Source organism: Zosterops lateralis (genome assembly GCF_965231275.1).
Source record: "Zosterops lateralis genome assembly, chromosome: 5".
NCBI lineage: Eukaryota > Metazoa > Chordata > Aves > Passeriformes > Zosteropidae > Zosterops > Zosterops lateralis.
Window position 1 is genome coordinate 24,375,553 of NC_139766.1, and position 22,052 is coordinate 24,397,604.

Here is a 22,052-nt window from a genome sequence, read left to right on the forward strand (position 1 = left end):
GAAGCGAACGCTGCTGTGGCCGCAGCCTCACTCCCTCCGCCCGGCCCGTCCGACCGGCAGGGACAGAGCGGACCCGCCGGGCCGCAGGGCCGGGCCCAGAAGGTGCGGGCGATGCCGCGGGGGCGGCGGGGCCGAGGCGGCAGGTGAGCGGCGGGGGAGGGACCGTGTGTGTGTGCGTGTGTGTGTGTGTGTGTGTGTGTGAGGGTTGCGTTGAGGGTGTGTGTGTGAGGGTGTGTGAGGGGGTGTGTGCAGTGGGAGCTGCCCCCAGCCCCGGGCGCGGCGCAGGAGGCCCCGCACGGCCCCCGGGGCCGCCCCCTGCGCGCCCCGTCGGGGCGGTCGGGCGGCGATGGCGAGGCGGCGGCGGGCGCTGCTGCGGCTGCTGCTGCGCTGCCTCCTGCTGGGGCTGCTGGGCGGCGGCGGCGGGGGCCAGCCGGGCGGCGGCGAGTACTGCCACGGCTGGGTGGACGGGCAGGGGGGCTACCACGAGGGCTTCCAGTGCCCCGAGGGCTTCGACACGGCGGCCGCCACCATCTGCTGCGGCTCCTGCGCCCTGCGCTACTGCTGCGCCGCCGCCGAGGCTCGCCTGGAGCAGGGCGGCTGCACCAACGACCGGGAGCCCTCGGAGCCGGCAGTCACCGCCCGTGAGTGCCCGGCCGCGGTCCCCAGGCGGGGGGAGACGGTCCCGCGGAGCATCCCCCGGGCCGAGCGGCGGCTGCGGGTCCGTGTCCCGTCCCGGCGGGTGGGCTGGGGGCGGGCGCGGCTCCAGGTGCGCCCGGGCGGCGGCTCGGGGGGTGCGGCTGCGGGGCGGCCCCGGCCGGGACACACCGGCAGCCCGGGGAGCCCGGGGCCCGCCGCTCCGCTCCCGGGGCACCGGCGGCAGCATCCCTCCTGACTGCAAGGACCGCTTGTGTTTTAAGTTCGCATCGGCAAATTCTGCTGTGTCTGTCTAACTTGGCTGCCCCCGGAGGTGCGAGTGGCCCCTGTGCTCAGCCGCGCCGTGCGAGTGGCCCTCAGTTTCCCAAACAAAAGAAATCCGGCAGCGCATACGGAGACGGGTTTCCTAATTCACACGTTCTGCGCTTCTGCCATAGTAAAGGAAGCGATTTACCAGCATGTGCAGCGTTTGAGCTTCGCCTGCAGATTCAGGCTGTTACACTGGGCAGTCCCGGCGATTTGGGGGATGAGGGAGGGGGAGAGGAGTGAGATTCTTGAGCTGTACTTAACAAGAATGGGACACGATGTAAACAGCTTTTACCTTTAGTAACTATTAAAACTGTTAAGAGAAAGAAAGTTTTGCTGGAATCTACAGGGTTTAAACTCTGATTTTGTTCCAATGATAATGGTGTTCTGTCTTCTGAGCAGGTTGGTATGTTATTGGGACTGAAATCATGTGGGGCTTCATAAACATTATGGAGTTTATTTCTACACAGAAGACCCGTTACTTAAGTGGGCTAATTTACATGGGTTTTCTTCTTCTTTCTCTCCCAGAACCAATCTACGTTCCATTCCTCATTGTTGGATCAATATTTATTGCCTTCATTATCGTGGGCTCGCTGGTAGCAGTTTATTGTTGCACATGTTTAAGACCTAAACAACCATCACAGCCAATACGATTTTCTCTGCGGAGTTATCAGACTGAGACTCTTCCCATGATCTTGCCCTCCACAAGCTTCAGGACGCCATCCCGGCAGTCCAGCACGGCAACAAGTTCCAGTTCCACCGGCAGCTCTGTTCGCAGGTTCTCCTTCCCCCGGGCAGAGCCAGGGTGCCTTGTGGCCTCCTCACCTCCACCATACACATCTGGCTGCTTCCAGAGCCCCCACACAGTGCACCTGACCCAGCCATCAGGATTTCTGGTGTCCCCGCCATACTTTGGGTATCCTCTCCAGCCAGAGCCTGCCCTGGCTGGGAAGAGCTGCTCTGATTTTACTCAGAGCTGAAAGAAGTTGTGAAGAAGTAATGCAGCCTTTGCAACCACAGGCACTGCTGCTGTTGGGTGTCACACTGATGTGCTCTGTGGCTGCAGAAGTCAGAACTGTTCCTGTGGGTGAGTTGCCCTTGAAAAGTGAGGGGTCTCACTTGAGACTGCATTTCCCAAACTTGGATCACACATATAGAGGAACTGTAAAACACTGCAAACGGTTGCTCTAAAACTGGACTGCTCTGCCTAATTTGTGCAGAATGTGTTCAGAGACAAGTAAAAGAACCATGCTGGGACAAAGGTACTCAGTGTCATAAATGACATTTTACCCCTAATGCTGTTAACTTAGTTAACAAACAGTGGCTGCATTCCACTGATAATAATCAGACTAGTTCTGTAAAGCAGCAATAAGCCTGAGAAGTAATAGAGGAGTGATACTTACTAAAGAGGATGCTTGAAAACATCTGACTGCTTACCACTTCCATGAGCAATGAAAGTAAGAGGAAGAATTTCATTAGATATCAGAATGTGGAGGTTTTTAAAAATATACATAACCTACCTGAACTTACACTGCATACTTGTATTAGTAAACTTTAACGATGGTAGATAAAACTAGTACTAATTAGGCTAGTTGAAGATCTGACAGTCCCACATAGCCAAATTATCTATGAGGAAAGCAGAATGTATTCAGCAATATCACCAATAACTTCTCCACATAAAATTCTAAAAATAGTGTCCTACTAAAGCATTCTTCAGAGGGAAGTATTTATTGTCACCTTTTGCTCAGCAAGTGTAAGTTGGACAAACTGATCATGAAGTTCTGCTTGTAAAATTAGCCATGTATAAAATGTAAAGACAAGTTTGTAATTTAAAATGTATTTACAGCATTGACATCACTAATTATTTAGTAGTAACACACACAAAAAATTACCAATAAACTGTGTAGTTGAAATGTTGTGTCATCAGTATGACTCTGTACAGGTAGTGTTTGTTGAATTTGGTTGATGTAACTCTTCTGTATTTTTTCCTGCTAAAATAGTTTATTCTGCTATTAAAATTATTTACAACTTTAACTGCACCTGTTGTGCAGATTTAGTATCATATAAAATTCTGACTATATAACAAATAGATTAATGTATGTTTTTTACATGCAGCTGTGATGAAAAAGTGGTGAAAATGACACTGATTAGTTGGGTATTTTAGATTAAACATCCTGCACTAGGAATAAATTCTGTTTGCCCTTCTACATTCCTTCACCTAAGTAAACCAACAAACCAAATGGAAGAAGAAAAACATCTAAACCAAATACATGCAGTAAGTAAATGGAAAATACACAAGAAAAAAAATGCAGTCATTAAAGAGCTTCTCTGTATACTTATTTTTGTGAAAAAATGAAGTCATTCTGTGGGTCAGAATCTACAATATCGAAGGCTGAGCTTTCCTATTTTATCAGCCTCAAACTCCCTGTGTGTAGGATCTGTTGAAGTACATTTTAGCTGACCTGTTTAACAAGTAGTTTAGAGAAGCTTCATTGGTTCATTCTTAAGAGTTGAATATTTTTTTCATAGCAAATATCTAGCATCAGTAGCTACGACAAAAACACTTTAAAATAACTCTTTTAGTAAGTTTTTTTATCGCACAATTAGCATTATAATCCAGCCGACATTACTGCTAGAAATGCAGTTTCTAAGCAGAAAGAGAAGTACTAAGCAGAAGAGAAGTTTTAAGTAATAGGTTCTAGCTTGAATGCTGTAATCATTAATTACAATCCCTGTCACGATACACAGCTGTGTATATGTTTTTCAAGATACTAAAAATTAGATTTTGAGTATTCAGGAAATTACTTGCAAGTAAGTGTTCTGGCCTGTTGTTTTATTGTAGAAACAATCTTCAAGGAAGGAGGCAAGAAGATTTTTGCTTGCCTTTGATGAGGTTTCATAGGACTCTTCACTGCATATTTTGAATGTCTATGAATGGGAATTAGTCAAGTAATTTTTTTGAATAATCATAGAATATTTCAAGAGGTATCAGCTGTCTCGTTCAGAAGCAAACTGTAAGATGAGCTAATCACTCCTTTATACAGCAGAAACAGCAAACCAATTCAACTGTACATTTTTATAAATTATAGTAAATCTCCAACTAGAAGAAATCTTTATTTAGTAAAGGAAGGCAACACAGACCCATTCTGAAACCAGAAACTTGATCACTTTTAACTAAGAAGGTGCAATTTATGTACCTTTAAGGAATGATTAGTCATCAGAGCCACTGACACAGGTGGTGAGTGGCTGAAGTTCAGCGTTTTCTTTAAAGAAAAACTGTACACAGCAAAGTTGTGAGTTTGGCTCAGTCGCTGCCCGTTACCGTTTGGTGCTATACAGTCCATGCTGCTACACTGTGATGGCCTCAGAGGGCTCTGTAGTCAGTTAGTAATACTTTAACATAGGGACAGATTTTTGCTACACTTGCATACAGCCTTAGATTTTAATGATTATTCAGCCTAAGGAGAGCTGTGAAGTTTGCCATGTAGCAAGAACCTCAGCCTAGCAGGGAAGACCCCTCTGAGCTACTCCCTTTCTTCCCCTGATGCTGCATAATGGGTTTGTTCTCATAGAATAGTAGAAGAACTTGACACACAGGGATACTTTCATTGAATCAGACTTGTGTAAGTCTGTAAGTTTATAGAGTGCTAAGTACATCACAGATCAGTAGCCAGACTGCAACAAATCCTGCAGATGTAGTTCTTGGGGTGGGAAAGATCGGGTGTAGTTAAAATAGTTGAACTAGGCTACTGTAAAAAAGCAGAGGTGGGGATTACACACCATGCGCAAATAGACAGAGAAGAAACTATAATTAAAAAAAAAAATCTAACATTGTTCATGTAGCTACAGTAGCAGTGACCTATATAGCTGAAGGGAGAGGAAAGGAGGAGGCCGGAATACAACCCATGGATAGAAATGCTTTTGCCTGTGCCAGTAGTTTCTGACCCAGATGGATTTGGTGTGCAGGCAAGGATGCTGAATTTCCTCCATAATGGAAAAGAGCCTTTTGGCACTAGATACTCCTATGATTTATAGGAACAGGAAATTTTCCTAAAACTTGCAGACAGAACAGAAATGACACTATGATAGTACTTTAATGACTAATGAAATGGTTTGAAGGGCTGGAAGTATGCTTGAACTGAAAGCAATTGCTTGCTATCAGAAGTAACATTTACAGGCAGTACCTGCTTTACTGCCATGTTAACAAAGTAGATTTAACTATTTCTTTTGGAGTTCTGAACTCAGTTCATACTCCTTTTACTAGCGCTACACCGATCTAAAATCAAAATCAATGAATATTCACACTCATTAAATTGATTACTGTCATTTACACACAATGCAACACATGCTTTGATTGCCATTAACTGGTAATGACTTAGATGAAACCCAAGCATTCTGTGGATAATGAGCAATAGTGACATGCCATTTGTTTTGTGCTTCCACAATTTGGGATTCTGAAGTGTGTATCTCCAAAATGCATCAAGACTTTCCAGTGCTAGGAAAAACATTACAAATACTTGCAAGAATGTCTGAAGGATTCTGTTTGAATCTAGGTAAGCACTACAGCATGTGGCTATGTAAACTTACGGATTATTTGTAATACTAATCTATTTGTAATACTAATCCCACTGGAATAAAAAAAAAAAAAAAAGGTGGCAATTTCAGAAGTATTTTGTCATTACTGCTCAGCTACAGCTTGACATAAGGACATTAAGGAACATTAAGGAGATGAAGTTGGTTTTCAGTGCTCTTTTGCTGCCTACTGCAATGTGCTGTCTGGACTTGAACTCTGATCAAAGCATCTGCTTTTGAGGCAGCCACTGCTCCACAATATCACATAAAGTTTTTGACTCACAGTTACACTGAGGCTGTAATTCCATGCTATCCTGTTTTCATTAGCAAAGGCAGACAAGGAAATGCCTTTCTGTTCTTTTTATTCTTTCCACCTATGACTTGTGCAAATTCAGGGGGCTGTAGTGTAAATCAGATTAGCGAAATGATTTTAGCTTAAAAATAATGTTTGCTGTAAGAAAGAACGGAAAGGATTTGAAAAGGGAGCCTGGATCATTATAAACTGGATTATAAATTGAATAATTTCAATGGCCTCATGACTGCCAGTATAATAGAAGTGGTAAAATATTATGAGGTGGAATATTCTTACATCAGCTCTGCTACTACAGACTGGAACTTCTGAAACTAGCACCATCTAAGATGCATGTATTATCGAACCTGCTTGGGCAGAATACAAAATAAATTCACTGTCTAGTGTGTAAATATATAAAAAATCAGTCACCCATCTACTACCAAAACTCAGTTAACGTTTAGATATATTGATTTTTTTCAGTGGTAGGCTCTGTTAGAGGAAAGAAATACCAGCTATTGTCAAAGCCAAAGGATACAGTATTTACCACTGTTGTCTGAAAAGAGACATGACATTTCCTTATCCTTACTCTTATAATTTTTGTACTGCATACTTCTCTTTCAAAATAGGTAATCAACACCAGCATACATTAGGGCTTGGCTGGAAGTCACTAAATTGCAAACTCCTGTGCTCCTTGTGGTTTTTTGTTCTTGTTTTTTTTTCTAAAACTTTTCTGGACTTCACACGAGGACTGAAAACAACATCTCAAAATATGTGTTCAAAGAAAATCAAACCAACAAACCTTAAACCAATTTTCTACTTTTTCACTTTACCTTAAAAAATGTAAGAACTCTATGATATTTGTGAAATACTGTTTCTGGTATGTCTCACTTTAAAGAATTCAAACTCAAGAACAGAGATGTGTTTTCCTCTGAAAGTAATCCCCCTAGCATTTCCAACCAATCAAGTCAACAAAGCTTTTTAATTTAATGGCAAAGTTTATTCATTTTTTAACAATTAGAAGACAAAACATTTAAAATTTGCAGTTCAAAACATGCACATTCACCAAATGCCAAATGACATTTAACACTGCATAGAACTGAATGTGTTACTAAAAGAACTATTTAAAAAAACACAGTGCATTTAACATCCAGTTAAAACTAAACCTGAGAAACTACTATAAACACTGAGTCAAAAAGTCTTCATTCATGCAGCTTCATAATTTCCACAAGAGTTTCAGTAGTAATGGCTTAGTGGAGCTGTAAAACCTCAACTTTATCTTGAATGCAAATTTCGCTGTTTCAGACTGACCGCTTTCTGCAGCGGTTCACACATATCAAACACTGAAAATCGTAATGAAAAATTTTGTTGAAGTAGAAAAACAATATTAATGCATTTATGGCTTCTATGCCACATGAAAGAAACACCATAAAATGTGACTTAAAAAGAAAGCCAAAACCAACAACTTGCTCTGGTCACAGCTTTGCAATTACAAATCACACTCTACATGGAAATACTTTTATTTCAGTATCACCCCTCAAAAGTGCCCAACTTTGCACATCATTGCTCAGATGATTAGTCCTTATACTCAGAAGCAGTCCAGTTGAACCCCATATGAGTAGTGGTTTGCATAAGCAAGAACCAGGCTTGGAATGCTAAAATATTCCTTTGTTTAATAAAGATCTATTGGTTAACAGCAAGGAAACTGGGGGAGCGAGGGCAGAGAGGGGGAAGGAGAAAGTCATTTGTTGAGTTTTGTTACCAGTGAAAACATCCAGTACCAAGGAAGCTGAACTGACAAACTCATTTGCTTACACAGCACTAGCTTCTCAATATATTATGAGCAGACTTTTAACGAAGGCATTAAAAAACAGGGATCAACAACCACCATGCATTGCCTCAGAACACTTAGAAATAGTGCCTCATGCAGACAGAATGATAAATTCATCAGAACTACAACTGCTTTTACACAATACACAAGAAAAAAAAGGGAAAAAAAAACTTTTCTCCTTAAATTTAACACATATTCCAAATTACTCATCATTCAAGATGGGTTCAAATATCATGATATGCATCTTAAGACACTTAATGCTCATCTTTGTCACAAGGTGAATTTTATGGATGCATGTGGACATATAGGAATCATCAGCTATCTCTTAGTGTTTCAAAATATTTAATTTATTTTTTTATACAAATAGAATGATGACTAAGTATAAATCTGTTGAAATTGCTTTGCAAAAATATGTGTAAAATTAGGAAATGGCAAGAAAAAATTCCAGATACAAACTGTCAATAGGTTTGTTAAAATTTTTTCCCGTTATTCTTTTGAATAATTTATATATATATATGTATGTATATATTTAAAAATAATCAAGCAAAAGTATTTATATAAGATACCCGATTTTTTAGTGGCACAGGTTCATTTTTTAGATGGAAATTTTTAATACTAACTTGCAGTGCACAACAGATGGAAAAGTCCATGTGAACTCTCTATTTAATGCACTTTTGAATTTTAAAACAGAACAGAGGCATTGTTATGAGCATTATGAGCATTTCTGCCTCAACTGGTTTTTTTTTTTTTTTTTTTCTCCCTTTAAACAAACATCAGCAGAGTCCCCTTATTTTGACAAAGATATGACATACTAACAGGATGGAAATAGATTATAATACTCTGTACTTAACATGAAAATAAAGTGCATATTGTATACTTGGCCTGATTTAAAAATGGGCACACATAGCTAAGATAATCTTATATTTTAAAACGGAATTGTGTGAGCAGTCAAAACCCACCATTTTTGCCACATTTGTCTTTTTTGCTATTTTTAAGAAGTGGTATCTTTCATCAACTAATTATCAGAAAAAGTACAGAGACAGGAGAAAAAGTCACCAAAAGTAGTAAAAAAATGCACTTTGCAAAATACTACTTTAAATTCTGAAAAGATGTAAGCATGAAATGCTGGGATAAGATTATGTCACAAACCTTTAAATTAGTCTAAATTTAGGATCTTAGAGGTGTTTCAGTCACTCTTTTTCTTTTTAAGGTCATTAATTTGGGATGTACTGTGTGTTGTTTTCTTCAAGCTGTATTACAATGGTAAGACAATTTTATTTCATAGGAAGAATAAGAGATCGTGTAAATATCTCACTGTATATATTTCACAATGTATTCTAATCTGTATCTGCAAAATTAGCAAGTCAACCAATTAGAACAGAAAAAAAATTGCCCATGAAGAGAGTACGTGTAGAGTAATCTTACACAAGTTAAGTACACTGAAAGATTATAAAGGAATAACAGCCTCATGGTTAATTTCAGAAATGTCTGGAAGTTGGTCATTGTCTCTTGGATGACAGAAAATAGGGATCCCAATTTTAGGAAAGGGGCATGCCCCCAAATTTTTTCTTGCCTTAGGTCAAGTGATTTGGCCCTCCCATATTGATCCATCTATTTATCTATGCCTGCAATGGCTTTTCTGAAGGCAGTTCTTGTCTGCATGACTGACTGACTGGCAGTACTGTTTTTAGTGGGATACGTTCCCTTTGTCCCTGGGCTTTCTGGTCAAAGATCACTCCGGGCAAGTGAGAGGAAGACACTGTGTAACACACATATGAAATGCAGACTGCCTTCCCACTGATACACCTTCCTAAATATGTTCTCTCATATAGTGCCTTTTGTTGGGCTTTCTCTGTGTATTGTTAAATTTCTCTTAGAATGGAGAATAAGAAATTTGGATAGTGAGATTAATTACGTTAAGTGTTTAGCTAGACGAAAGGCAAGAAGGTAAAGTCACCTTTAGTAAGCACATGAAAAATGAAGGAGGACAGAGAAAAGATGGGACTGGATGACTTGTTATGGTTTGGAGAGCAAAAAGGAAATACTTAATTTAACAGATCACTGGGGATATTGTTCTGTTTTCCCATCTGGTTGATCTCCATTGAAAGAGAAAAGAGATCAGTCCTATGTAATGCACAAAAATTTACTTAACAATAAAACAAACTGCTACTATAGAAAATTGTATTTTAAATGTAATTATGGTGGCATTTAAACCCAGAATTAACATGGACGAAAGAGTTGCAAGATTTAACTAAATTTTAAAGTTCAAGTAGCTTTTCTTAGCTTGAAACCTGGTGGTTGTTGGATGGTAAGTTGAGAAATACAAGGTATAACTACTTAAAGAATGTATCACAATATTCTCATTTAATACCTCCCTTTTTTTTTTTCGCCCTCATACCAGGTGTGTATCTTTTTCTGCAGTCACTTCCTCTCAATTTTAATTAAATGTGAGAGTATATAAGTGTTCTGCATGACCAATAAGTTTTAAAGAGACTGCTGCAATGTATTTCACACCTTTATAAGAAGTGCCTTTAGTGCAAATAAACCAGTACATACCACAGACTAGTGAAGGGCATGCTTTGCTCTGTATTTCAATGTATGCATTTCAAATAATCTTAGTATAAAAATGTTGAAAATTTGATTAATTTTAAAAAATAAGTTTAAACAAACTTTCTTTTGAACCTACAGTATAAGCAGATACAACTAAGCATCACAAAAATAATTAAGTTTGCTAGAGGGAAGTAAGGCAGAGCAATTCTTAAAAATTGAACAAAGTATTATGTGTACTTCATTATACAAGTTGGCAGCCATATTCAACATATGCAATACTAAATGAAAATAAGGGGAAAGCTTATATAAGGCCAAAGGTGCAAAGACTTGCAGTTTTGAAAGCAAATGCCAAAAAGGCCACTCAAATTAGACTCACTGTACTTTCTCCTCAAGTATGGAGACTCAAGCATGCAGTTCTGAAATCAGGACTGAAGATAGATTCCTTTCAAATTGTTTCTAACAGAAAACATTTATGGAACTTCTTTGGCAAATGTTTTTAAGTTAGTTTGACACAAACATCTATGAGCATGTTGACTCAAAATCTTTCTTAAAGAAGGTGAATTAACACCATTAAGATACTGGGTTTTTTTCAGCACTTGTTGAAATCAAAGGCTTGTTATCAACTGTATTTAAATATATTAACACTTAAAAACCTTCACAGATGCTAGTTGATCTGTCAATGTAAAGAATGTTTAACAATCTGACCACTGCCCTTCTAGTATATGACCAGTATTGATTCAATTTCATTGTAAAATAAGCAAGCTGGCAAGATACAAGGTAAATTCCAATCTGTTTACAAAGGCTAAGCAAATACTTGTTAAAAATTTAGAGATGGTGTGTTACAGTATAGTTGCACAGTGCTTATGTCTACTGAATACAAATCCAAACTTTATGGAACAAGACCATCATAGATCCTTCAATGTCTGATAACTGGACCATGGTTGCACTTCCAGCAAAGATCTAGTAGCCTGTCTCACAAAAGTAACAAGTAAGGCCTAAATCTCCAGCTGTGTTCCTTCACCATTCCTCAGGCCTTTGCTTTGTGGTATCGTAAGCTCTTATTACTTCAGACTGGGAAACAATTCCATTTTCATCTTGAGAGAAGGCATAGCCATCTGCAGATATAAAGCAAAATAAAAATAAGTTAAGCTTTTATCGGTTTTATTTTTTTAAAGCTTTAATGAAAGCAACTTAACAAAGGTGCATAGAAGGGAATAAGCCTCTTTTCCACAGTTAGTAAAATCCTGTGCAATTTCTTACAGCATTTTGCAGTTAAAAAATAGCAGAAAGAATTCTGTGCAGTATCTTTGGTATAAAGGGCAATTTAACCACAGCCAAAGAACATGATCTAATGGGTTTAAGATAGGGCACTTTTACTACAAATAAATTTTGTGAAAGGCAGAATTTTACTTTTATGTTATTAATGGATATTAATTTTTGTCAGTGAACACTTACGAAGCAAGTTTTGTTGCAAAGAATCAGAGCGATACAAGTTCACATGGTTCTTCTTAAAAACATTCTTCAATAGTTGGGCTCTTTCAGTTAAGCTAGAGAGAAAGTAGACACATGAAAAATATTTACTTACTAATTACCCGATCCCTTTATCTTTGAGTCTGCTCAATGGGAATTAATTATTAAATGAGAAGTGTCCACCCTCCTTTTTCTTTTTAAATTGTGCCTGATTAATTATTAAGATAATGATTAAAGGCTTGTGCGAGGACAGATTATTAAGTTCTGACCCCTTTTAATGATTTTACTTGCCACAGTGCAGGCAAAATATCTGTTTGAAACACTGCTGTGTGCTGACAACACAAATAAATGAATAATATCATGAACTTTTGAATGTGACTCCTTTAGAAACATACAATGCAAAGGGAAGGCATTGTCTTCCTTGATATAGCACAGCTTGAATAGTGCCAGGCTGAATTAGTATTTTTTATCTTACATAGAAAGTGTTCCCAACCTCTATTGACACAGTACTCCAAAGGGACGGGAATTGAGTGGACGGAAAGCCACGTTCATGGTCATCAGCTGTGTGTACAGAAACATATTATTTCCATGAAAAGTGTTCTAAAAAGGAGCATTCCCCAGGAAGCTCTAGAAGGTGTTTTTCTGGAGATCATACCCAAATAGTAGACTACTATTCTTGCTAAGGTTGGCCACTTCAGCCCATCTCCTTCCTTCCCAGCACTACTGAGTTTGTTGTGTTGTATGCTTATTGTGCTTTAGTGTGACACAAGGTACTCCCCATTTCAGCCCAAGTGAAAAACAGGAGCATTAAACATTTTTTAAATTGAGACAGACATCAGCCAAATGCTGCAAACTGTAGTGAAAGGAGTAGCAAATGTATTGAGTTTCCTTTCTGTCCTTCTTACACTAAAGTTCTCCTTAATAGGAACATACATTACTAAATAAATACCAGGTAGATGAGCCATAGCTCAGAAAAATTGCAAAATCTGACAGTTTTAATGACATATTAAATATGTGCAAGGGACTATATTAAAACAAACAAACAAACTCTCCAGTGTCCTCTTGATTTGATATTCAATGTGAATTACAACCTGTGTTTCAAGAAATACCAACCTATCACTTAAACATTTCTGAATGATCCAGCCCCCTCTCTATGTAAACTGGTCAATTAAAGAAGACAGGTATCTTATGTTTAATCTGAGCATATAGTGATCTGATATTGCTACAGTTTTGCTAGATTAGCAAAGTTGTCTCTTGTAATAAAAAACCCCAGATTTCACACACCTCATGTTACCAAGTTTTGATTACTCAAATTACTTTTTAGTATTATTGTCAATTAGCTCAACAGAATTACCTTCCCAGGCTATCAACCAGACTAAGTGGTGCAAGGAAAGGAACTAGACTGCTTTCCTTACTAGATTACTATTCAAACCATTAAATTAGAAATATTCACTCTTTCTTCAGTGACTATATGAAGCTGAACCACTGTTTAAGCTGAAGAGACTGATGGTTTATCTCATCTTTCTGTTCCCCTCCAGTCTGGTGGTTAAAGCATATGGTGAAAGCTTGGCTTTTCTAAACTGGAAAAGGAAAATACACCTCTTATTTCCACACCCATAGAACAATACTAACTGGAAAATTTACAGAGTAAGGTGATAGGCAGGGGAAACTGCTTCTGTGGCCATGTTTTGAAGGAAAAGATGGAATGAGACTTCATTTTAAGAAAGAAGTTAGGTATCAATTCTGGGAAGGTAGCTGGCATCTGCTGACTGAATGAAGAATGGTGAGTGAGGCTGAAGTACTGAGACACATCTTACTCTCAGTGCTTTCCTAAGCTAACTCTCCGGGGATTTTTTTTCCATCCTGTTTGCTCTTCTATGCTGTGAAGGAGCCTTCTTTTTTAGTTCAGAGCTGTATAATGTTTAAGTGACAACATTAATAAAAAAATTATAACAAATTAGGGGCTGAAATCTAAACAGTAAGAATACAGAGAATGAATAAATAAATCAGTATCTTCATGTAAGATTGGAGGCCAAGGAGGTAGAAGACCATGGGTATGCTTAGACACAGTTATCAGCTGTATCTCCTTGGCAATACATCTGTGAAATCCTTATTAATGTGAGTTGAAATCAGCAAATTTCTATGAAATGTTTGACAGGTGTTATTTTCTAATTAAAAAAAAGAAGTATTAAAACCATTAGCATGCCTATTATAGCATTCTTGGTACCACTGTTCTTTGCTTGTGTATCCCAAGGGGAATGTTCAGATTGCTTAAATGCTAAGCAGTGAAAATATTACCTAAGAGTTTTAAAAGAACATAAAGTATGCACATGTCTTAGTTGATGTACAATGAAGTTTCCACTGCATGGATCTGATTGCTGGTAAAGAAAATACAAAATCCATAGGAAATACACTTGAGGAAAGTGCTTTCAGCTGTTAAAGTATTAAATTCTGCTCTTTTTAAATTTGAAATACTGTGGGCTCTCCATTATAAATTACCCTGTTGCCATTCAAAAGCATATTTAAATACCGACATGTGAAGCCAAGAAAACATGGTTTCCTAATTAGGCAGTGTTAGATCACAATAACTATAAATGCCTGTGCTCATTATGGGTACCTATATGGACAAGCAGAATATTAACTAATTTTGAACCTGAAATGTATACCTTCCCAGGTATACAGGCATACATTGCTTCAAAGTTCACTGATATATGAGTTGGTTAATTGCAAGGAAGATATCACCCACGGTCTGCTTGAATGACCACTTGCCACTGGAGAAAAGCATCTGTAACAATCAATTTCCATCACCTTTAAAAGCAAGAGAACTTACTCTTGCAAGCACTGGTTAGGCCTAGCAGTGATGAAGGAAGCGTAAGCTCGAAGTAGGAATTGCCACCAACTAGGGGATTCTGCAGTACTTCCAGTGGGAAGCTGCTGCTACAAGACAGCACATAGAGCCTGAGAGGGCTCTGCATGCAGGTATGTCCCCTTCTGCAGCCCACCACACTAGATTAGGTGTTCCATGGGTGGCAGGATAAGCTTCCAGGCCTCTTCGCACCTCTCTTGTTCCTTGTTACCTTGAAAGATGAACCCAACTAGAGACAAAACATTCTCGTGAAAGCTCTCACACAAGCTGGATGCTCCCTCATTAAAAATGGTGGTTATCACCTTGGTATCTGTTGTAATTTAATCTCAATCTGGCAAATTCTAGTTAACCAATTGCCACTGAATTGGAGGAGGGATACAATAAGATTATGGTAAAGTATTTCTATGAACAGAAGGTACTTTCTAAAAATTGAACCTATACTAAAAGAAGTGGCTGTGTTTCTTCTGGTCTCTTTCTGTGCATAGCTTGGTAGGAAAAGAGCCTTCTTGGCTATGCTTTTTGCCATGAAGATACTAGAAGAACAGCAGTCCAAAGAAAAGAAAGAACAGGAAAATCAAGTATCAGCAGTTTTGGCTTCTTTTTAGGCTTCACAAAACTCATGAAAATGAAGACAAGAAAAGAAAGCTCTAGTTCAGCCAAATGGCACTAATGAATTGGAAGGAGGGGAGAGGGGCATTTTATCATCTCATACACTCAGCAAGTGCTTGCTACAAATTCAGCTTCCATTAAAAATTCTGAAATATTTTAGTGAGTGCACATCTTTATGTTGAGTTTACATGTAGAAAATGTCTAATTGTTCAGTTTTACCTTCTCCCTTTTCAAATTATCTGCTTGGTCCATGAAGGAAGATGTAACAAGGGAATTCTTGTGGAGTCTTAAGTTAAAAATTTTACTTATCTCATATAGATTAATCAAATTAATTTGCTCTGGATTGGGATTAAATATAAAGCCACCTTGTTATATTCAATTTCAGAAAATCCTAGACACTTTTTTTGTTTGTCCCTATGCTACTGAGCAGCTTTTAAAAAATTAAATTTTTGGTTTTTGTGCTTGGGCCCTGTTTACGGCTATCCTAGAAAATGATGCAGATTTAAACTCATTTTGTTCTAACCCATTTTCTTTTTTTTTTGTGAAATTAATTGTGAATTAGTTGTTAACACAGGCAAAAGTGACAGAATTAAAAATGCATCTCAAGCTTGTTCTATAGATAAGAACCAGAAACCAGTCAGCTACAAAGAAACACATCAGTTAAAGCTTTTGGTTAAAACCTCTATGTAAGCCTATGAAAAAATATATAGGCTTAGTAGACCTGAAGGTCCTTCACAGATGCCTTTAATTTGTACGGCATTTGAAAAATAACCTTTTGTCTTTGATACATGTATAAAGGTAAAAATATTTAGCTTTTTTTTTAAGATAACATTCTACAAATTTTTACCGTACCTCTTGCCATGCACAACTGCCCCAGGATCCTCAGACTTTGCTTCCAACTCCTGAACTTCATCTACCAGTGTCTTGTAAGTAGCTCTCTTTACTCTGTAAGTACATACAAAATACTGCCAGACTTACTCTTCTTGAAAGTAGAACAACAGATATTTTTAATGCTTATATAAATATTCAATTTATAAATCCATTTCCCCGGACTTCGAACTAAGCTTTACAAAAAGAAATATAAAAAAAAATCTAAAGAATGCATTTTATCATCTGTTGTTGCAAATTAGAAACAAAAGTATTAATATAATGGTACAATTATTGAAACATTTAAAATAGTAATAACTCTTGTAAAAAAATGTTTTCAAAAACAAAGACGGTAAAAAAGAATTTTACATAATCACCAGAATTGATCTTATATAATTATCAGATGCGTTCTTAATTTGGTTTTTATTATATTAGCAATTAGAACACACATTTAAAAGTCGGTACTTTTTCCTGTAAACCCCGGCATTTCCGTACTCACACTTTGTATACTATATCAAGAAGTAAAGCTGTCATAGGAATACACAGAAGTCCCATCCAAAACACTCCGGAGCTGAACATCATAGCTGCCTGAAGAGAAAATGCACAAAATGTGATGTCATGATAAAAACTAGCAAAAAATCTTAGAAATATCAAGTAGTTTTTTGGGGCTATCACAAGCAAATTTAAATGAATCATTCTAGTCTAATGTGAAATAGAACTTGAACTCCTTTCTAAAATCCCTTGAGTTGCAACTAAAATATAAATCCAGGAAACGGTAAGCACTAGTTCATGTCGAGAAGCTGGTAGAAAGATCCACTGCTTAGCTCTTTGCAAGGGGGAATCACTCCTCCACAATGCTGCTCTATACCACTGTGTTGATGACAGGCATTTCCATTAAAATCATATTTATCAAAAATCCACCCTTTTCCAACTTTCTCAATACATTATGAGCACAGTATTCCAATTTCCAATCTACTGTAACAGGATGTAACAGTTTCTGATGCTTCATATGGACACTGGACACTGTTACAATTATCCTGCAATATAACTTGGATCAGTTATCTCCCATAGAACTCGCTGCACCACAGTTCCTACACTGCCACAGACCCCTGCTAAATATTGCTTAAAAATGAGATATAAGGAAACAACTATTTATGTAGTTATGAAAGTATGCATCATATTGTTAAATAAAGATCAAACACATTAATACATGGTGAAATATTTGAAAACCACATAATGGTTTTTATCTGTGTATTTATTTTTTCTATACACCACTATATGTAATACATAAGAATTTCTTCTGTTCATAACTCGGTCTGTAGAAATACTAAAAACTAAAATATATTGAATGGCTAAACCAAACATCACAATATACAGCTATCAAAGGAAAAGAAGTCTTTACCCTTGTAATTCATGCTCAAATGTCTATATCAATAACATTACGGATGCAAAGAGTATGATAAATCCTTACTGACACACGTTACTAGAGGTTTGATTTCCAGTCTGTATTAGAAATAGTTTTATAGTGTAATAAGATTGTGGAGAGGTTGAAAGTAACATTACTACACAACAATAGCCTTTCAAACCATTTGTATCATTACTTGGAGACTAATTTCTTTCACAGGTTAAGCCTAAATACGTAAAGTAAATAAGCTGAAATTTTGTTAGTTTTAATTAGCAGAAAATGTATTAGGTAGCTTGCAGTAGTTGAAGTCTAATTTCTCAACATGCATACATGAAGATTTTAGAATTATACTCAATATGTTGATATATGAAAACAGAAGTGAATTATTTTCAGAAAAAAACCCTAATTCTCATATAAGCAAAAAGTTTAATTTACCTTGTTTTTGATCCAGATTCCAAATGACATTGATTCTTTGGAAAGCATTAGAATGTACTTAAAAAATGTAGTAACCTTCCATGGCTATGTTAAAAGGACATAGATATTGGCCTGAGATTCTACTCACTACTTTCTGTCAACAGCTGTCAGCAAAGGTGTAAACACTGAGCAGTGGCAGGTTCAAAATAAAACAATTCATATTTTCAAAGGAGGAAACAGGAAAAAAAAGAAAATTTGGTATCAGGAAGTGGAGGACATGTATTAATGAAGAAAATGTATTAGCAGTCTCTTTCTAAGCAAAACCTGACTTTTGACATATTTGATGAAATACTCATTTTCTAGAACAGGAACTAATAGGAAATGTCTATCACAAATGCATTTTGCAAGACATTTTATAATTAAGTAGCAATTAGACAGTTCCCTTAAAAACAAGGAAGAAAAGCATAAAAATACAACTTGAACTAATTACAATAATTACTTCCTATTATTAGCAATTTTTTTTTTTATTTATAAGAACATAGCAAAGAGCTGTCCTTGTGTTAGCCACCCGGTATTAAATGTTTGCTGGTGAAACAGCAAAAGTGATAATGTAGGTCTTAGGATGTTAATTCTGACCATTGTAATGCTAACTATGAATGAAGGAACAACTGGCGCCTACTATTCAGTCCATCCAGCCTTTGGCTTTACAAATGAACAACATGAATTGAGGTAAAAAAAAAGTTTTTCTGCGTCATATTTGAAAGCCTGTCAGATTTTTCTTCTTTTACAGAGTTAATCCAAACCTAAAAGATTTAAAGCCGACATTCGCATTAAAGACAGAGGCCTTCTTTGTATTTTTTGGATGAAGAGGGGAAAAAATAAAATCCCACAGAGGTATTTCCTTCCTTTCTGTACAAGAAAGCTCCCCCCTCACGCTGTAGAAAACATTTTTGTCTCTAACTTTTCACATCTCTCTACACATAGGCAGGTCATCTGGGAAATGGCAAACCAATCCTTTTCAGACAATGGCACTAACAGGAGCAGCCTGTTCTGGGGACGGACTCTGGCTGCCTCTGTTTGTGGTTTACAAATTGTTCCTAATGTGAGAGATTTGTGCTCTATGCCAAGTCTTCCCCCTTTAGGCCTTGTGAAACCAAATGGAATCTGCCACAAAAGTGGCTCCCAGGGGAATTCAGAAGTAATCCAAAATGAGAGCTGGGAAGCCCAGTTTATTGTAGGACTTAAAAATCCTGCGGGGAAGAGAAATAATTTGTTCTATGTGTAGCTTATGCTCAATATTAAGACCTTCTAATATAAATTAATGGTTTTTTTAAATTTACATTTTTATATAGTTTCTCATTTTTCAAAAAAGATTAAAAAAAAGCTGAGAAATACTCCTTTTTATGACTTAGCGGCAGATAAGCAATCCTGGCTGCAAAACATTTTTAATGCACTGCTGAAGATGTAGTGTTAGGAAATTACATGTCAGAATGAGAAGAGAATATTCGCTTTTTCCTTATTATGAAATGATGTGCCAAAACAGCTAGCTCAGATTTTAAAAAGCCTTTAAAAATAAGATGAGAAAGATGAAAACAGTGGTAAAATTCTTGCCACAGAAAAACTTACCCTTTTCAGTTTATCAGTTTCAAGTATCATCTAGGTACACATCTCATTCCTATAAACTACAAAGCTATAAAATAACAGCATCAAAACAGCAAAAGTTTCTCTTCTCAAACTATAGAAAAAACTTCATTAGTAGTAGTTACATGCATGTGTTTGCCTCTATATATGCCAAAGTACTTACTGTTGTAGTACTAAAACAGATCTGCATTGCATTCCACTGCAATGAAGTTCCTACAACTAAGTTCTTGTATTGCCTCTAGTCTTTCTTTGCTATGTAGAGATTGAAAAACATCCTTTAGCTCCTTTTAATTAAGAATTTTGTTCCTCAGAATTGCAAAGAATTAAGTTCTTTTCTATTAGGATCCCTGGTTATTAGGTATATTAACCAAGACAGACCACTGGAAGCAGAAAAGATGAATTGGGCTGTTCAAAGATCAGCTCTGCTGTTTCTGTTTGAGAGAATGAGAATGTAACTACTGAATATGGAGAAGGATCTTTGAAGTATATCTGGGAATAGCAGATTCTGGCTCACAAATAAATGTCTGCTACTAGACCAAGTACAATTAAACCGTGAAGGTTTGAGGAGTCAAAATGGAAACTACCTACTGGGAATTAAACAGGGAGAAAACCCAAACCCTTAGACAAATATTTTTGATTGCTGAAGTGAAAGGTGAAAAGAAAAAAAATTAAATATAAATTATTCAATAGCTAAAATATGTTAGTATCAGAATAATAACATAATTTTAGGGTCTTAGGTGAGGACAGATGGCTAAATGGATATGCTTTATGAGATGAATTCTGATTAACTTTAAAAAATCATCAATAAATCACTGATTTTTTTTTTTTTGGAAGTAATAATATTCTCCACAAATGTACACGGAAACATTTTTTTTTTCTCTAAACAAGAGGTTCACATAGGTATAGAAAGGAAGACATATAGATTACTGATTATTGTTTTGTAAAGACTCACAGCTCTTAAAAGACAAGAAGGGAAAATCTGGAAGGGGGATGAAAATGTACAAAAAACCCTATAGGATAATGCCAACAAGGACCTTCTGCTGAGAATGGGCTTGAAAAATATTTTTGACTATGAAGGAAAAGCCTAGCTTTTATTGTTGATTTATTTCAATGTTCTTGAAAATTTAGTACACCAGTTATTCCTCCTGAAATGAAGACACAGAATTTGGATAATATTTTAAACCTAACTGGTAAAAAAGCAGTGCAAATGGCAAAAAACCCCAGACGAACAAAAAACCCCAAACGAACAAACAAATAAACAAACAAAAACCCAAAAGAAAGAAAGAAATCAGCATGAAAGTAGATATTAGCCATTGAAGAGTGACTACATTCCACAAGTTTTGTGATAATGAAGTAAGAATTCGGTATTTGCTTACCATACAGAGCTCAAAGCAATTTTTGGAAACAGAGATTGCCAACTCAGTTATCTGCCAGGTCCCCTTAAAACCATGGCACAGTAATTCTCTTGTTTGGAGGAATTTAGGCATTACTTCCCAAATTTTAGAGGCATTATTTATAACTCTCTCTGCTAACACTGAGGAAAAGTACTGTAGCAATTTTTCTTAAATATACAACCATTTAAATTTATTTGTTATGCTATATTCTGCAAAAGTTATTAAAATAATTTTAAGCTGTTTTTTAAAAATGCCAAAAACAAGTATCCATTAACAGCACCTTTTACAGCTGGAGGGACAAGACAGCAGTGTGCAAAAGCTGTAAGATCCTCCTAGAGAAGCTGTTGATGTATGGGCTGGATGAACAACTATAAGATACACTGAAAGCGGTTGAATGGCAGTTGGTGATCAGTGTCAGGCTGGCTGAAGGCCAGGAACTGAAAACATACCCCAGGGGTCAATACTGGGTCCAGTTTCATTTAACATCTTCATTAAATATCTGGAAAGTGTACCCTCAGGAAATCTGCTAACGACACAAAATGGGGGGAGGGGTGGCAGATGCAGGAGAGGATTGTGCTGCCATCCAGAGAAACCGCAAAAAGCTGAAGAAATGGGCTGACAGGAAACTCAGGCAGTTGAACAAGGAGGAATGCAACATCCTGCACAAGGGAAGGAACAATCCCAGGCAGCAGTATATCCTGGGGGCCACCCAGCTGGAAAGCAGCTTGGCACAAAAGGACTTGGTCCCAATGGACACCAAGTTGAAAATTAGCCAGCAATGGACCCTTGTGACAAAGAAAGTGAATGGTATCTTCTGGCTTCATTAGACAAAGTTATTGCCAGCAAATGGAAGGCAGGTCCCCTTTACTCAGCACTGCTGAGGTCACACCTAGGGAAGTCTCCAGTTCTGGGCTGCCCAGTAAAAGAAACACAGACATACTGAAATTAGTCCAATGTCCAGGTGCATCTCTCATATAAGAGAGAAACCTGAGATAGTTGGGACTACAGTCCAAGAGAAGGCTTAGGGTGATCTTATTAATGGAGACAGACTCCTGAGTGGAGGGTGCAAAGACAGGGCCAGGCTATTTCCAGTGGAGCCCTGTCATGGCACAAGAGGCAAGGAGAGTGAACTAAAACTTGAATCTGAACATCAAATAAACTTTTCTTACTATGAGGGTGAGTGA

At 37.7% G+C, this 22,052-nt stretch overlaps 2 protein-coding genes across 7 annotated transcripts in view; one reads left to right on the forward strand and one right to left on the reverse strand.

Annotated features, from left to right (window-relative positions):
* Nucleotides 1-248: 248 nt before the first annotated feature.
* On the forward strand, nucleotides 249-2,964 carry SHISA3 (shisa family member 3). The gene is made up of 2 exons (XM_083861848.1): nucleotides 249-641; nucleotides 1,489-2,964. The coding sequence occupies exons 1-2, from the start codon at nucleotides 347-349 to the stop codon at nucleotides 1,938-1,940; spliced, it is 747 nt and encodes a 248-aa protein (XP_083717974.1). The 5' UTR covers nucleotides 249-346; the 3' UTR covers nucleotides 1,941-2,964.
* A 7,061-nt stretch (nucleotides 2,965-10,025) lies between these two features.
* The window catches only part of ATP8A1 (ATPase phospholipid transporting 8A1), a 96,718-nt gene continuing 84,691 nt past the window's right edge, over nucleotides 10,026-22,052 (reverse strand). For all 6 annotated transcript variants that reach the window (XM_083861739.1, XM_083861738.1, XM_083861737.1 and 3 more), the window contains 4 exons: nucleotides 16,514-16,602; nucleotides 16,000-16,092; nucleotides 11,658-11,749; nucleotides 10,026-11,317 (listed from right to left, as the gene is read on the reverse strand). In XM_083861739.1, the coding sequence (XP_083717865.1) occupies nucleotides 11,220-11,317; nucleotides 11,658-11,749; nucleotides 16,000-16,092; nucleotides 16,514-16,602 (372 nt within the window). In that variant the 3' untranslated portion in view covers nucleotides 10,026-11,219. The remainder of the gene's footprint in view (nucleotides 11,318-11,657; nucleotides 11,750-15,999; nucleotides 16,093-16,513; nucleotides 16,603-22,052) is intronic.